Source organism: Esox lucius, chromosome 4 (genome assembly GCF_011004845.1).
Source record: "Esox lucius isolate fEsoLuc1 chromosome 4, fEsoLuc1.pri, whole genome shotgun sequence".
NCBI lineage: Eukaryota > Metazoa > Chordata > Actinopteri > Esociformes > Esocidae > Esox > Esox lucius.
In genome coordinates, this window is record NC_047572.1 from 6,792,929 (window position 1) to 6,810,056 (window position 17,128).

The following is a 17,128-nucleotide window of genomic DNA, read 5'->3' on the forward strand; positions in this document are numbered from 1 at the left end:
CACTTAACGCCACTTTAATTAAATAAACTCCAGGTAGCTGTCCAATGAAGTGATTTGCAAGACTTTTGAGACTTGGGGAAGTGCAGGTTATACTTCTACACTGCCTTCAGATATTTTTAGTGTCACACCAATCATCTCTTCCCATGCTGTTCCATACCGCCCTGAGGGTAGACATCCTAATCAAATAAGTTGGCATAGGCATCATAAAGTAAGTGTGATAGGACTGGCAATAACTCCTCGTAACCTGCGAAGATTCACATTCATTCTGTGAATCCCAGATTTAACTAGCATTGACCAGGAGCAAGTGACAAATTATCCCTGTTCCTCAAATGTGGATTTTTGAGCCAGACGACAGTTCTTCGGAAATGGTCCAGAATCATTAAAATGCACTCTCTGTGTGCTCGGGGGGGGGGGGGGGTGGAGATGTTAAATTTTGAGTGAAAAAATTGCATATCTGCTGAAACCATTCAAGGTCATGCTTGGAACATAATTATTTGCCACTACGGGGCTTAGCTTAAGTTGACATTGTATTTGCTAAATGTCACTTGCAATTAAAGTTGATAATTTAACTGGGGAAAGGTCACCCGCCAACCTGTGTGGCACGAACAGCAGTCCCTGGCCAACTCAGACGCCGCCCGCCACCACCTGAGACCCCCTTGCTCTGTCACCCTCTCAAAACAGGCCGACATGTTTTTCCTGCCATTGTGCTTTTAATTACACACATTACCCTGATTAGATTTGCATTTCAGGTTTATGGGCGCCATTAATTGGCAAAGATGATTGCAAATTAGCCGAGCTGGCATCATGACGGCCAGCCATGCTCCCTGTTTGTCACCTTGAAGGGATTCGAGTCACGCCGCGCTGTGTTCCACACCACCAAGATTAATCTGCCGATTTCACGATTGGCGTAAAAGCAAGTGATCAAATTTAATTGGGAGTTTTTTTCATCTGCACAACCTTTTCGGTCTGGCATTCAGTGACCTCTAGGTGGGCTGTGGGGAGAATTTGGCCTGTACCTTTGTGTCACTCTCGGTGCTGTGTTCTTTTCCCCTGGCCTTCTAGACCTCAGTACTTCAAGGTGATCGAGGAATGTGTCTCTCAGGTAGTTCTCCATCGCAGTGGGATGGACCCAGACTTTGGATACAGGGAGAGACTGGATGTGGACTTCACCCACCTCATTGGTAGGTATTTCAGGGTCATTTCTACACATTTCTGGTTGGAATCACAGTGCTGCATATTCTTCAGACTTGAGAACTTGAATAATTATATTTTATTCCTGTTTTCTAGTATATTGTTCAGTATGAAATATTTTTGTTTCCTAATCATTCTAAATCATGACACCAGTGTTGCTAAAAATGTTGCGATATCCCGCAGTCTTTCTCATTATTATCTTTCCCCAAATCCCCCTTGAGAGTCTTACCAAAAACACCTGCAGCCGCTTGACATATATAAGATAAGGTAGTCTAATTATGCATAAATAACGCGTTATCTGTTTGGTGTGACTGTGGCACATCATGTCTCATCATAAGCACATGGAGATTTCACAGGGTTTTCACTGTGCCAGGGACATTTATCAGTAGTGTTTCATGAATCATAGTGGAAACAAGGCCTATTTGCCCCAAATTAGATATGGAGTCATTCATTTACTTCAAATACAGACAAAATAATGACTTTTCTTTTGTTACACTGACAGTTCTCTGATTTGCCAACAAAGAGTCATTAAAAGTTTCCAAGCTTATCCAAGAAAAACAAAAACAAATTAATAAGATGTTTTTCTGTGACTATGCTTTAATGAGTTAAAGTAAAATATATATGTATGTACGTATATACACCGATCAGCCATAACATTATGACCACCCGCCAAATATTGTGTAGGTCCTTCTTTTGCCGCCAAAACAGCCCTGACACATCGAGGCATGGACTCCACTTGACTTCTGAAGGGGTGCTGTGGTATCTGGGACCAACGTTAGTAGCAGATCCTTAAAGTCCTGTAAGTTGTGAGATGGGGCCTCCATGGATCGGATTTGTTTGTCCAACACATCCCACACTTGCTCGATTGGATTGAGATCTGGGGAATTTGGAGACTTAGATAACACCTTGAACTCGCTGTTTATTTCCTCAAACCATTCATGAACCATTTTTGCTTTGTGGCAATGTGCCTTATTCTGTTGAAAGTGGCCAGTGCCATCAGGGAATACCATTGCCGTGAAAGTGTGCACATGGTCTGCAACAATGCTTAGTTACTGTATGTGGTATGTGTCAAAGTAACATCCACATGAATGGCAGGACCCAAGGTTTCCCAGCAGAACATTGCCCAAACTATCCACGTGATATAAAAGGAAATCTGATTCATCAGACCAGGCCACCTTCTTCCATTGCTCCGTGGTCCAGTTCTGATGCTCACTTGCCCATTGTAGGCGCATTCGGCAGTGGACAGGGGTCAACATGGGCATCCTGACTGGTCTTTGGCTATGCAACCCCATATGCAACAAACTGCGATGCACTGTGTGTTCTGACACCTTTCTAACTTTTTCTGCAGTTTGTGCTACAGTAGCTCCTCTGTAGGATCGGACCACATACGGGCCAGTCTTCGCTCCCCACTTGCATCAGTGAGCCTTGGCAGCCCATGACTCTGTTGCTGGTTCACCGCTTGTCCTTCCTTGGACCACTTTTGATGAGTTCTGACCAATACAGACTGGGAACACCCCACAAGGGCTGCAGTTTTATAGATGCTCTGACCCAGTCATCTAGCCACCACAATTTTGCCCTTGTCAGAGTCACTCAGATCCTTACGCTTACCCATTTTTCCTGCTTCTAACACATGAAATTTGAGGACAAAATGTTCACTTGCTCCCTAATATATCCCACCCACTGACAGGTGCTATGATAATGAGATTATCAGTGTTATTCACTTCAAGTGTCAGTGGTCATAATATTATGGCTGATTGATGTATATACAGTATCTCACAAAAGTGAGGACACCCCTCACAATTTTGCAAATATTTGATTATATCTTTTCATGTGACAAGACTGATGAAATGACACTTTGCTACAATGTAAAGTAGTGAGTGTACAGCTTGTATAACAGTGTAATTTTGCTGTCCCCTCAAAATAACTCAACACACAGCCATTAATGTCTAAACCACTGCCAACAAAAGTGAGTACACCCCTAAGTGAAAATGTCCAAAGTGTCAATATTTTGTGTGGCCACCATTATTTTCCAGCTCTGCCTTAACCCTCTTGGGCATGGTGTTCACCAGAGCTTCACAGGTTGCCACTGGAGTCCTCTTCCAATCCTCCATGTTGACATCACGAAGCTGGTGGATGCTAGAGACCTTGCGCTCCTCCACCTTCCGTTTGAGGATGCCCCACAGATGCTCAATAGGGCTTAGGTCTGGACACATGCTTGGCCAGTCCATCACCTTTACTCTCGGCTTCTTTAACAAGGTAGTGGTAATCTTGGAGGTGTGTTTGGGTCGTTATCATGTTGGAATACTGCCCTGTGGCCCGGTCTCTGAAGGGAGGAGATCATGCTTTGCTTCAGTATGTCGCAGTACATGTTGGCATTCATGGTTCCCTCAATTAACTTTAGCTCCCCAGTGCCAACACCACTCATGCAGCCCCAGACCATGACACTCCCACCGCCATGCTTGACTTTAGGCAAGACACACTTGTATTTGTACTCCTCACCTGGTTGCCGCCACACACGCTTGACACCATCTGAACCAATTAGGTTTATATTGATGCCATCAGACCACAGGACATGGTTCCAGTAATCCATGTCCTTAGTCTGCTCGTCTTTGGCAAACTGTTTAGAAGATGCTTCCTTTTGGGATGACAGCCATGCAGACCAATTTGATGCAGTGTGCAGCTTATGGTCTGAGCAGTGACAGGCTGACCCCCCACCCTTTCAACCTCTGAAGCAATGCTGACAGCACTCATACGTCTATTTCCCAAAGACAACCTCTGGATGTGACTCTGAGCACATGCACTCAACTTCTTTGGTCGACCATGGCGAGGCCTGTTCTGTGTGGAACCTGTTAAACAGCTGTATGGTCTTGGCCACTGTGCTACAGCTCAGTTTCAGGGTCTTGTCAATCTTCTTATAGCCTAGGCCATCTTTATGTATAGCAACAGAGAGTTATTTGTCATGAGGTGCCATGTTGAAATTCCAGTGACCAGTATGAGGGGGTGTGAGAGCGATAACTCTAAATGTAACACACCTCCTCCCCATTCACACCTAAGACCTTGTAACACTAATGAGTCACATGACACCGGGAAGGGAAAATGGCTACTTGTGCCCAATTTAGACATTTTCACTTAGGGGTGTACTCACTTTTGTTGCCAGCGGTTTAGACCTGAATGGCTGTGTGTTGAGTTATTTTGAGGGGACAGCAAATTTATACTGTTATACAAGCTGTACACTCACTACTTTACATTGTAGCAAAGTGTCATTTCTTCAGTGTTGTCACATGAAAAGGTATAACCAAATATTTGCAAAGGTGTGATGGGTGTCCTCACTTTTGTGATATACTGTGTATATACAGTGGGAAGAACAAGTATTTGATACACTGCCGATTTTGCAGGTTTTCCTACTTGAGAGATGGAATCAAAAACAAAAATCCAGTCATGCAATAAAATGCAAAATTCACATTGTATGATTTTTAAATAATTAATTAGCATTTTGTTGCATGACATAAGTATTTGATCACCTACTAACCAGTGTGAATTCCGTTTCTCACAGACCTGTTAGTTTTTCTTTAAGAAGCCCTCCTGTTCTCCACTCATTACCTGTATTAACTGCACATGTTTGAACTTGTTACTGTTGTGGAAATTCTAGAACTGATGTATTCTTGGTCGTCCTATACATGTCTGAATGAGTTACTAGTTAAAGATGCCGAGAGTGATCTTGGTGTTTGACTAGGAGACATCCTTGACCGGCACCGGTGGATTAGAGGGTTACTCGTAAATCTGTATAACCCTTTAGTGTCTCTGTTGATTATCCAGACATTGTGTCTCCTCAGGTGTTGAGAAGGATAAGGTGGGGGGACAGCCCGCCCTTTGGGTAAATGTTGCACAAGACAGATGGGCAAGAACTTACCACACCCCTTCTAACATTTGAAATAAATACAGATTGTTCATGTCTTACGGCAGTGACTCCTCGGACGATTTTTCTTAGTAAGCGGTTGATGCGGCTCTCTGTTTCTTACTCCTTTAAGAGTGTCGATCGATGAAATTACCATCACATTACCTGTATAAATGACACCTGTCCACACACAACAATCAAACAGACTCCAACTTCTCCACAATGGCCAAGACCAGAGAGCTGTGTAAGGACATCAGGGATAAAATTGTAGACCTGCACAAGGCTGTGATGGGCTACAGAACAATAAGCAAGCAGCTTAATGAGAAGGCAACAACTGTTGGCGCAATTATTAGAAAATGGAAGAAGTTCAAGATGACGGTCAATCTCCCTAGGTCTGGGGCTCCATGCAAGATCTCACCTCGTGTGGCATCAATGATCATGAGGAAGGTGAGGGATCAGCCCAGAACTACACGGCAGGACCTGGTCAATGAGCTGAAGAGAGCTGGGACGGCAGTCTCAAAGAAAACCATTAGTAACACACTACGCCGTCATGGATTAAAATCCTGCAGCGCACGCAATATCCCCCTGCTCAAGCCAGCCCATGTCCAGGCCCGTCTGAAGTTTGCCAATTACCATCTGGATGATTCAGAGGAGGAATAGGAGAAGGTCATGTGGTCTGATGAGACAAAAATAGAGCTTTTTGGTCTAAACTCCACTCGCCATGTTTGGAGGAAGAAGAAGGATGAGTACAACCCCAAGAACACCATCCCAACCGTGAAGCTTGGAGGTGGAAACATCATTCTTTGGGGATGCTTTTCTGCAAAGGGGACAGGGGCCATGTATCGCGAGATCTTGGCCAACAACCTCCTTCCCTCAGTAACAGCATTGAAGATGGGTCGTGGCTGGGTCTTCCAGCATGACAATGACCCGAAACACACAGCCAGGGCAACTAAGGAGTGGCTCTGTAAGAAGCATCTCAAGGTCCTGGAGTGGCATAGCCAGTCTCCAGACCTGAACCCAATAGAAAATCTTCGGAGGGAGCTGAAAGTCTGTATTGCCCAGCGACAGCCCCGAAACCTGAAGGATCTGGGGAAGCTCTGTATGGAGGAGTGGGCCAAAATCCCTGCTGCAGTGTGTGCAAACCTGGTGAAGAACTACAGGAAACGTATGATCTCTGTAATTGCAAACCAAGGTTTCTGTACCAAATATTAAGTTCTGCTTTTCTGATGTATCAAATACCTTTGATACATATTAAAATGCTAATTAATTACTTAAAAATCATACAATGTGATTTTCTGGATTTTTTTTTTAGATTCCGTCACTCACAGTTGAAGAGTACCTATAATAAAAATTACAGACTTCTACATGCTTTGTAAGTGGAAAAACCTGCAAAATCGTCAGTGTATCAAATACTTGTCCTCCCCACTCTATATACACACTGAACAGAATTATTTAACACAACACTATCTCTATGTACGCAAAAGGCCTATTTCTCTGCCTTAGGCTGGTCACAATAAAAGGCCATTCTAAAATGTGCAGTTCCATCACACAGCACAATGCCACAGATGTCGCAAGTTTTGAGGGAGCATGTAATTGGCATTCTGACTGCAGGAATGTCCACCAGAGCTGTTGCGGGTGAATTGAATGTTATTTTCTCTACCATAAGCCGTCTCCAAAAGCGTTTCAGAGTATTTGGTAGTACATCCAAACGGCCTCACAACCGCAGACCACGTTTTGCCACACCAGCCCAGGACCTCCACATTCAGCATTTTCACCTCCAAGATCGTCTGAGACCAGCCACCCAGGCAGCTGCTTCAACAATCGGTTTGCATAACCAAGAATTTCTGCACAAACTGTCAGAAACTGTCTCAGGGAAGCTCATCTGCATGCTCGTCGTCCTCATAGGGGTCTCGACCTGATTGCAGTTGGTCGTCGTAACTGACTTGAGTGGGCAAATGCTCACAATTGATGGCGTCTGGCACTTTGGAGAGGTGTTCTCTTCACGGTTTAATCCCAGTTTTCACTGTACAGGGCAGATGGCAGACAGCGTGTATGGTGTCGTGTGGGTGAGCATTTTGCTGATGTCAGCGTTGTGGATCGAGTGGCCCATGGTGGCGGTAGGGTTATGGTAAGGGCAGGCATGTGTTATGGACAATGAACACAGTTGCATTTTATTGATGGCATTTTTAATGCAACAGAGATACCTGAGGCCTATTGTTGTGCCATTCATCCACGACCATCACCTCATGTTGCAGCTTGTTGCAAGAATCTGTAACCGATTCCTGAAGCTGAAAACATCCCAGTTCTTGCATGGTCAGCATACTCACCGGACATGTCACCCATTGAGCATGTTTGGGATGCTCTGGATCAGCGTATACGACAGTGTGTTCCAGGTCCTGCCAATATCCAGCAACTTCGCACAGCCATTGAAGAGGACTGGACCAACATTCCACAGGCCACAATCAACAACCTGATCAACTCTATGCGAAGGAGATGTTTTGCACTGCGTGAGGCAAATGGTGGTCACACCCGATACTGACTGGTTTTTGGACCCCCCAGACACCCCCAATACAGTGAAACTGCACATTTTAGAGTGGCCTTTTATTGTGGCCAGCCTAAGGCACACCTGTGCAATAATCATGCTGTCTAATAAGCATCTTGATATTCCACACCTGTCAGGTGGATGGATTATTTCGGCAAAGGAGAAGTGCTTTGCAATTTTTGAGAGAAATAGGTCTTTTGGGTACATAGAGAAAGTCTTAGATCTTTGAGTTCAGCTCATGATAAATGGGGGCAAAAACAAAAGTGTTGCGTTTATATTTTCTTTCAATGAATATATATTTATGTTTTCCAGAGTAGCATGTATTTGTCCTTAGGTTACATGTGGGTTTTTCTTTGTATCCCGAACAATTCTTCTGGCAGTTTTAGCTTAAATCTTTGTTGGTCTACCTGGTCTTGGCTTGGTATGAAGACATCCTCGAATTTTCCTCTTCTTAATAATTGATCAAACAGTAATGATTGGCATTTGCAAGGCTTTGGTTATCTTTTTATATCCTTTTTCATCTTTATTAAGTTCCCTTACCTTGTTACGCAGGTCTTTTTACAGTTCTTTTCTGCTCGCCATGGCTCAGTACCTAGCCTGCTCAGTGCATTCCTGTGAGAACTAACAAACTCATTGACTATTTATATACAGACACTAATTGTAATTTAAAAAGGCACAGTTGTGGGAATTTCACCTTTAATTGCCATTTTCACCTGTGTGCCCCCCCTTGTGTGTCTATAACAAGGCCAAACAGTCAAGCTTATGTAAACTTTCATGATTTAAAAAGGGTCAAAACAACTATTTTATAATAAATGGCTTAATTTGATCACTATCCTTGAATAAAAGACAGGTTTTGCATGATCATATTTTCAAAATCAATGCCAACATTTCACAATTTCTGCCAGGGTATGCAAACTTATGAGCACAACTTTATGTTTGTATGTGTGTGTACATACATCTCCGGAAAAAAATAAGAGACCACTGCACCTTTTTCTTTCCTTTCCAGAAAAGTTGAAAAGGAATGTTTTGAGTGAGGAACAGAAGCATTCAATTTGCAGAGGTCTCTTTATTTTAATCCTTCTGTTCCTCACTCAAAAGGTTCCTTTTCGAAAGGAAAGAAAAAGGTGCAGTAGTCTCTTAATTTTTTCCGGACCTGTATTTGTGTGTATGTAAATCTGTGTGTGTGTATATACATGCATATATATAATGTTGCATCTGCAAACCTGACAAACTGAATACAAATCTCCCAGGGGATTTATTTATTGTGGAAGGAGACGATAGGTTATAACCTTTCTTTGCTTTTTTTTTCTTATCCCCTCTGTTCTAATATTCTCCTTAGTTTGATATAGAATCTTAAGTTGGATGTTAAAAAGTACAGTATAATTGAGAGAATCAGTCTCTTCATGTTTGCTTACTGTTGATGTTGCTTTCTGCCCTCCTTTGGGTTACAGATCAGTGTGTGGATAAAGCCAAAGTGGAGGAGAGTGAATTGAAGGCTGGCGAATTCTCCAAAAAGGTGAGTTTTTTGCGTTATCCCTTGCCAACGTTATTGGTATGCCACCACCACTCTGTCATCAAAAATGTTTTTACCCCAAGAGCTCCCATTGAAGCTATTGATATCCGACCCTAGATCAATAGCTGGCAACCAAGGTTATTGATCTGCATTAGTATAGCAGGATCAGTACCAGCACATTTTCAAATGTAAACCTACTGTTCTAGACACTTTGTCCAACCAGTAATTGCAATGTTGGCTTCCAAAAAACTAGTTTTCTAATGAAATTACTTTTATTTAAAAAGATCTTTAGACATGCTTTCAATACAAAAGAAAAATTGGAGAGGAAAAAGTTCAACTAACTCTTAGATGTGCATTAGTAATGATGTTTGAATGTTAAAGCTATATGTGTTGAGGAAAGTTTGGACTTTAATCGCATCCATGTGATAGCCTTACTCCTGATTCTTTGCAATACTTTCTAAATGGGTTTCAGTTCTTAAATAACCTACTTAATTAAGCATCCACACTCATCTTCAAAGATAGAAAAAATACTTATTTTCTACACGCCAGTGTAATGGTAGATGGCTGTAATCAGTTAACACCATATTTGTCAGTAAGCCGCCATTAATGTGTCATTAGACCTTTCAACAGAAGGTCCTTCAGAAATGTTGTGTGTCAGACCTCTATACAACTGCTTCTCCAGTTTAAACCAGTCTGCAAAGCCCCCTCCTTCACTCCTCCTATCACTCCTTCCTCTGAGTAGTGGGAAGGGGACATATTGGGCATCCTGGGTGAGTAGAATGAGATCAGTGCCCCCCCCCCATGGTGACAGTGAAAACTTTATCCGGACATGAGATGCTTTCCTATAAAGGTCAGGTTCGTCACCAACACATTAAAACCTGACCCAAATCCAGAAAACGGGTGGGCCAGAAAATACCTGTGAATGGACATTGGGTATAAGGGCCCATGAACAAGTGTTTTGGTTTCCGTTGACATGACCCCCTGGTTGGCTGCTCTTTTGAAACACCCTGACCCGTGTATTTGTTTGTGTTTGTTGTCTTGAATTGTTGCAGTTCGATGAGGAGTTCAGTGCTCGGCAGGAGGCCCAGGCTGAGTCTCAGAAGAAGGAGGAGAAAATCAAAGAGTTGGAAGCACAAATCCAGGCCCTGCTGACCCAGGTAATGACACCAGTAGAGAAAGGGGGTCTTGACGCAACTGGATGCATGAAATAGCATGCAGCATTAGCTCTGTTGCTTAGGACACTACACGGTTGTGCAGGTGTTGGTGTCCTTGGAATTTCAGAAGGTGTTAGGACATTTGGCCCATGGGAATGCATTTTAAAAAGAAAGACTCTATTCACAAATACATACAGTATGTCAATCAATCAATCAAAATTTATTCATAAAGCGCTTTTTACAACAGCAGTTGTCACAAAGTGGTATACAGAGACACCCGGCCTTAAACCCCAAGGAGCAAACAACAGTAGTGTTGAATTTCAGTGGCTAGGAAAAACTCCCTAAGAAGGTCGAATTTTAGGAAGAAACCTAGAGAGGACCCAGGCTCAGAGGGGTGACCAGTCCTCTTCTGGCTGTGCCGGGTGTGATATTAAGAGTCCAATTGGAATAATAAATTCCAGAGTATATTTGATTTTAGACTAGGTCAGAAGTATGACCAGGTGGACAAGGACAGGGACAGCAACGGTCCCCCCAAACCAGGTAATCCGCAGGTGTGGACCAGGACCTCATCTCCTTCTAAAATTTAAAATTGGAGGAAACTGAGAAAAGTTAGTAGTACATCCCTCATGTCCCCCAGCACAATAATATAGCAGCGTAACACCTTGGAACTGAGACGGGGGGGTCCGGTGACACTGTGGCCCTACCCGGGGGAGGCCCCGGACAGGGCCCAGCAGGCAGGAAATCAATCCAACCACATTGCCAGGCATCAACCAAAGGGACACCCACCAACCGCAACCCCCCTGAATGAGGGCCGAGTATTGCTAGCAGCGTACAGCCCAACTGCACAGTATGTAGATTGTACTACAGATTTAACCACAGACTGTTCCAAACACAGAAGCCAAACCTCATGGATTTGCTCAATGTTCTAAACCAGTATTGACAAACACATAGGAAATACTAAACCATATGAAGATTGGGTCTAGAGGCTGACATTGATCACATCCCATGAATGAAGGCATTTCATTTTTCTTCTGAGCATGATGGCCCAAGTTAATCCAGTTGTGGGGAAAAGGACTTTTACTAATTTGGTCAAATTGAAACCTTTCTTCCCCAATCACGGATGCGAGACTCCTTTTAAGTGGGTATTTTCCAGCAATGCAGGAGCATTTGATTCAATAAAGGGTCAATCTCCTTTTTAATATGTAGGATTTGATATTGGGTGAATCCATGGCAGCCTGTTCCATGCAATTGTATCATTACAGAAATGGATTGCATTTCTTTTCTGGCCTTCGCATCCCTATCTCTTCCCAGACAAAACCCCTCAAACCCAAGCACAGAAAATGACTGCTATTTCCTCCTTAACCCAATTTGAAACACTTCAGTGCTGCCTTGGGACAACAAGGCAGTTTGCTTGCCTGCTTCCCTAATTTAATTTGAACCAGTGCTGAAAGATTGTATGGCATCCAGTAGGCAAGATTGTTTTCCTGCAAAAGAAATTCTGTGGCAGTATCAAATGTCTACGCCCCCCGTCCAGTACCTTTTCCACACCTGCACATTTAGCCCTGCTGTGTGTTGCCAGGACTTTTCCCAAAGACAAGTTGCTATCATTAAGATTCATGACAACCTTAGTGACCCTTTATTCGTCATTTCACAGCCACACCAAATGGGGGAAGGGGGCGCTTTAGCGCGTGGCGCAGGGCTTGGCCCTTATCGTAAGGGGGTGTCTAAGCGCATGGCGCAGGGCTTGGCCCTTATCGTAAGGGGGTGTCTAAGCGCATGGCGCAGGGCTTGGCCCTTATCGTAAGGGGGTGTCTAAGCGCATGGTGCAGGGCTTGGCCCTCATCGTAAGTGGGCGCTTTAGCGCGTTGCGCTTTGCTTGGCTCTCATCGTGGCCACACCGAGACAAGTTTATTTGCACTCCTCTCTGATTTCTCTTAATTTGTGTGCAGTCCTCACTTAATTCATCGGCCTGAGTGCCTTATTGCCTATCGTTACCTGCTTCCTCAGCCAAACTTGTTCATCATTCACTCAGTTCCCCAACGATTTCCCGCCCGCTGCCAGAACATATTCATGAAGCCACCATGGCGGCCGTTGCTTCTCCGCACCTCCTCCCCTCACTGCTTTCCATCATTCACTTTCCTTTTCTGTTCACTATATACCTCCCACTGGAAGATAGCCTGTTGGTGGTACATTAACAGGTAGAGTAGCGGTGTGAAGCCCACGAGAGTCAGCGCAGTCTCTTCCTGCCATCTCTGAGCTCTTTCTCAAAGGTCTAATTTTTTTTTGCACATCTGTCGCCATCTGCCTCAGCAGTGAAACTTGCAATGCGATCGCCAAGAGCTCCCATAAATATGACTACAAGTTATTCAAGTAACATTCCTGTATGTGTACTTGGCACAGTGTAAATGTGGGGGCGAAGGAAACATGCATTTTTTCATGCTCCCCACATGGCAGGAATGTGCTTGTGGTCAAATGTGTGTATTTATTAAATGTGAAGGGTAAGGTGAATTTCCAAAGGCTTTCTCCTATTGCTTTGGCACTGAAGGTGCGTAGAGGGAGAAAATGAGACCGGTGCCTTCTTAGAAGTAGGTAGGAGGTCCCCCATTAGTAATGCTTTTGCTAAGAAGCTTTCAGTATTTCCATGGTTTAATGACATATTTTTTCTTTAATTGGCAATAATTCATGATATCAGCAGCTGCACATTTTGCAAACAGAGCATTATTTTGGGTAGAGTGCTGAAACCTTACAATGCAGAATGCACTTTGAAAATAGTAGTTTTGGGCACTGATTAATGGGCACTTGGAGTTAGGTTAGCACTCTCACTCAAACCTCTCGTGTTTTTACATGTCGCACCTACCCCACATTTAATTACCTCCCATCAGTTCCCTTTGAATTCCTACCATGTTAAGGCATATGCTTTTCATATTTCTTCTGTTCGAAACATCGTGATTTAGTCTTACTTCAGCGAGGGATAGGGTTAAAAGGATTAAAACTGCTACAGCTAACTAAAACCTTGCATTATGCAACTTTATTCACCTCAGACAGTGTTGTACACAGCCATTATCTTCGGGAGTGCAGCACCTCTAAATCCATGCAAAGACACGCACTACACTCAGATTTTCATCAAAGCCGCAGTTTTATTGAATATAAATGAAGTGTCGGCAGAGCTCCTTGCGGAAATAAAAGTGCACGCGTCACTCTGTCTCCTAGCCCTTGCTGCTTCACCTTGTCTGTGAACCAACACATTTAATGAGAGTCTGTCTCAGGGAGCTTTCACATTGTAACAAGCAGCCCCCAGTTAGATGTGTCTGTTTGATTATCCCTGCGATCCGATCAGGCACAGGTTTCGCCTGTAAACATTGACAAAAGGCAATAAAAAAAAATAATTATGGAACTAATCAACCTCTCACACCAGCCAACCCCTACTAACCCAGCTCGTCATGGGAGAATTCTTAGAATTGGATCAGGGTGTGATTAATAATTTAGATGTGTGGTAGGTACCTTGGACTTAATCTGTGCAATGTGCAATACCATTAATGGGCTTTAACAACCTGGCCATCTTGTAGCTGACCCAGCATGGTTGGAAGGTGCAGCAGACCACTCTCTTCTCTGGCTCTCCTCCTCTCATTACATTAGATTGGATCTAACGTAAATGCAACCAGGCTAACTATACGCTTACCACTCGTGTTTGCAAAGTCCTTCACCATTAAAGGTTCTTAACTAAAAAAACACATATGCTGACCTCAATACCTTTTTATAATTTAAGTTTAGTACCCCATTGTGTTGTGTATCATACCAATGTAGAGTACTTGAGTACAATGAGTAGCATTTGAAGAGTCTATGCTAGGCTGTAGCGAGTACAACTCATTGTGTTTTTAGAAAAAACACAATACTTTACCTCACGCTATGGTCTTTTAAATCCTCTATGATCTTGAACAATCTTTCCACTGTCCATAGTTGAGGATGTAGTGTAAAAAGAAAAGTTCCCCATTCGCTTCTTATATTGCACTTTATAACCACTTTCAAGTTTCCATCTAATTTTCCGTTATACATGTTTAATATTTGATACTCCTCGGTCTGCAGTAAGGCGAGTATTGTATGAACAACTCCATATAAATAGGTTTCAGTACGCAGTTGGGTATGTACCTACATACACAACAGTAGTTGTTAAGATGTTAAATCTTTCCCACTCAACATGTCCTTGATGTTTGCCAAGGTTATACTGTGGAGTAAAATGTCAGTGACAGTAGCTCCTTTCTTAAACCAAAGTTTCTGTACTGCACACTGAGTGAAAATCCTTAGTTTGCCCATTTACAAAAAACAGCAACCACTGTGTGTCTATATGGGTGCCAGTTTCATCTATAGGTCTTTCCATGTAATACCTTTTAAAGGAGGGTGAAAGAGTAATACTGAATTTGACAGGTAACCCAGCTGTAACCCACACAACCCACTTAAATACGTTTCCACTTAACACTCTGCTCTAACTTTTTTGATGATCCGTGTTCTCTGTTAACATATTGATTTTCCTCTTCTCTGTCTGGCTAACCACCCTCTCTGTGTGCCTGTTTGTTGCTCTGTTTGTGTGTGTCCTTTGTTTGCTGTCCGTCCAGTTAACTAGCGAGACAAACAAGCTCAGAGAGGCTCAAAAACTCATCAGCAAAGCTGAGAGCAAGGTGCAGGTGGGTGATCCCTTTGCATCACTGTCCCTCCCTTCCCTTTTCTTTTGCTAACATGGTTGACTGGTATGGCTTTCATTTTGAGAAAGCTTATCTTGAACCTGAAACTTGTGAATCCCTGAAACTCAATCAACCAATGATAGTTGTGATGATCATTCTATATGATTGATTGTGAGAAAATTGTTCAGTGATCTATATCATATTCCTTCGAAACTCATTATCTTATAATCAGGCCACAGTCGTCCTCTCTAAATCGGAAGAACAATTTCTCTTTCCTTGATTCATGCTAAAAAGACATTGAGTAATACTCTATATGAATCTGGGAGATTCACTTGAAAACTCTCAACTGAAGTGTTTCATCGAAAATAATCCAATATGGATGTGTTTTAAATGTTGTGATGTAATTCTCCCCAGTAAACACTTTTTAATTGAATCTCTGTGTTGCTCATTAGGCCCGAGATTCGGGGAAGGTTTATTTGCATAACAGTCCAAGTTAATTACCCACCCTTATGACCTTCCCCCCATTGAGTTCTAGAAGCTGTGGACCCCTCAATAACCTGGTTAAATTTCGTATCAATTCTCTCTCCTAGGCTAATCAACGCTCCAGATGTGGCTAGCCTAACTAAAGGGTTGCCAAGAACCCATTAGGAGACATTGCTCACCCCGACACACCCTGTTGTGACTCCCAGCTAGCAGGGATCTATGGCCAGGCTGTAGCTACATAGACCCAGTCAAAACACCGCTGCTGCTCTGTAAACAGACGTGAAGGATGTTTGAAGTAGGCAGCAACAACAACAAAGAAACCAAAACAAAGATATGTTGCCAGGGAGAAGGTGTTTCAAGATGCTCAATGCTATGATTGTAGGATGTAGGAAAGGAAAGGTACCAGCTCTGGTGATTTTTACCTGTGAGAGAAGGAGGAGGAGACTGGAAATGTTGGTGCAGGACCCCTCAAGGGTGCTGCAAAAGGCTGGGTTGATTAGCATCCGGTAGACAAGCGAGGCTGTAGGCCCCGGAGCACGGCAGGGGGAGAGTGAGAAAATGACAGAGCAGGAGCCGTCAGAGCCAGCAGGCTCGGAGGGCCCCTGAATTTGGAAAAGACGGCGTTCTAATTTAGCAGCTAATTTGCTTCCATTCTCTTGTATTAATCTGAAAATGGGCCACGGCAGGCTTGGAGATTGACAGACATATAATCATTGGAACTGGGGGCGCTCCCATTGAGGGCTGTTGGGGCAGCCTGCCTCAAATGCTCCTCACCATTCTATATACCTTTTTAATTTCCCAACTAATAAACAATCCACTTGTGGCATTGTGTAATCAAACAATCTGTAATGCCTTTAAAAATGAGACTGGTTGCGCGTTACCCAGATAATGAGCCGTGTGAGGGGAGCGAAATTGGTTTTCGGGAATTAGAAACTTGCCTTTGGTCAACGTTGTGGAAACATTAATGGGCCCACTCCATTAAAGCAAGACCCTCGTTGTCTTCTATTCAAAACCAAAGGTCAAATCCTATCTTTGCCATGGGCCTTCTAATTGTTCTAATAGCATATGTTTTTTTTCTCTCTAAACCGTCCCCTCCCCCCACCCTTTTCAGTGATTATAAACAGCCCGTGTTTATGCTGTGGAGCCGTATGATAGGACAGACTTGTCAACGTATTAGCTGTTCCGTGTCTTATCGGTAATGGGTTTAATTTAGCCCCTGTCTATCACCTAATAGCCTTTCTTTGTGAGACCCATCCCGCCGACTTCAAAAGGGCAGCGTTTGTCTCAGAGTCAAATCGTGGCTAGCCAATCCACAGGCCTCTCCCCAGTTGGTTAGGTGTCAGTTGCATGTACACTGGGCACACACTTCAATAGGGAATGAGTGTCCCAGCAGGTGAAATTTGATGAAATGCATTATCTACCTGCTAAACCATTCTGCTATAGATAGTGTCAGCATAGCATTAGCATACCATTAGCAATGCTGGTTCAGGTGGCTCTATTCTTCTCATACACTTTATCTATTAGCAAAGAACAGAAGCAATTTTCATGGTAATCAACACCAATAATTCAGCTTGCCTATTTTCTTATCTGATTGAATTAAACGCATCATGAACTCAAATGCGGCTTTCTGCTTGTATGTGAAACTATGTTTGAAAGGGTGACCACTCAATGGGT

At 43.3% G+C, this 17,128-nt stretch overlaps 1 protein-coding gene across 1 annotated transcript in view; it reads left to right on the top strand.

Annotated features, from left to right (window-relative positions):
• Nucleotides 1-17,128, top strand: part of diaph2 (diaphanous-related formin 2) — a 529,613-nt gene that overhangs the window by 187,278 nt on the left and 325,207 nt on the right. Inside the window, exons 14-16 of the mRNA XM_034291816.1 lie at nt 1,063-1,181; nt 9,080-9,144; nt 10,194-10,332. Coding sequence (XP_034147707.1) covers nt 1,063-1,181; nt 9,080-9,144; nt 10,194-10,332 — 323 coding nt within the window. The remainder of the gene's footprint in view (nt 1-1,062; nt 1,182-9,079; nt 9,145-10,193; nt 10,333-17,128) is intronic.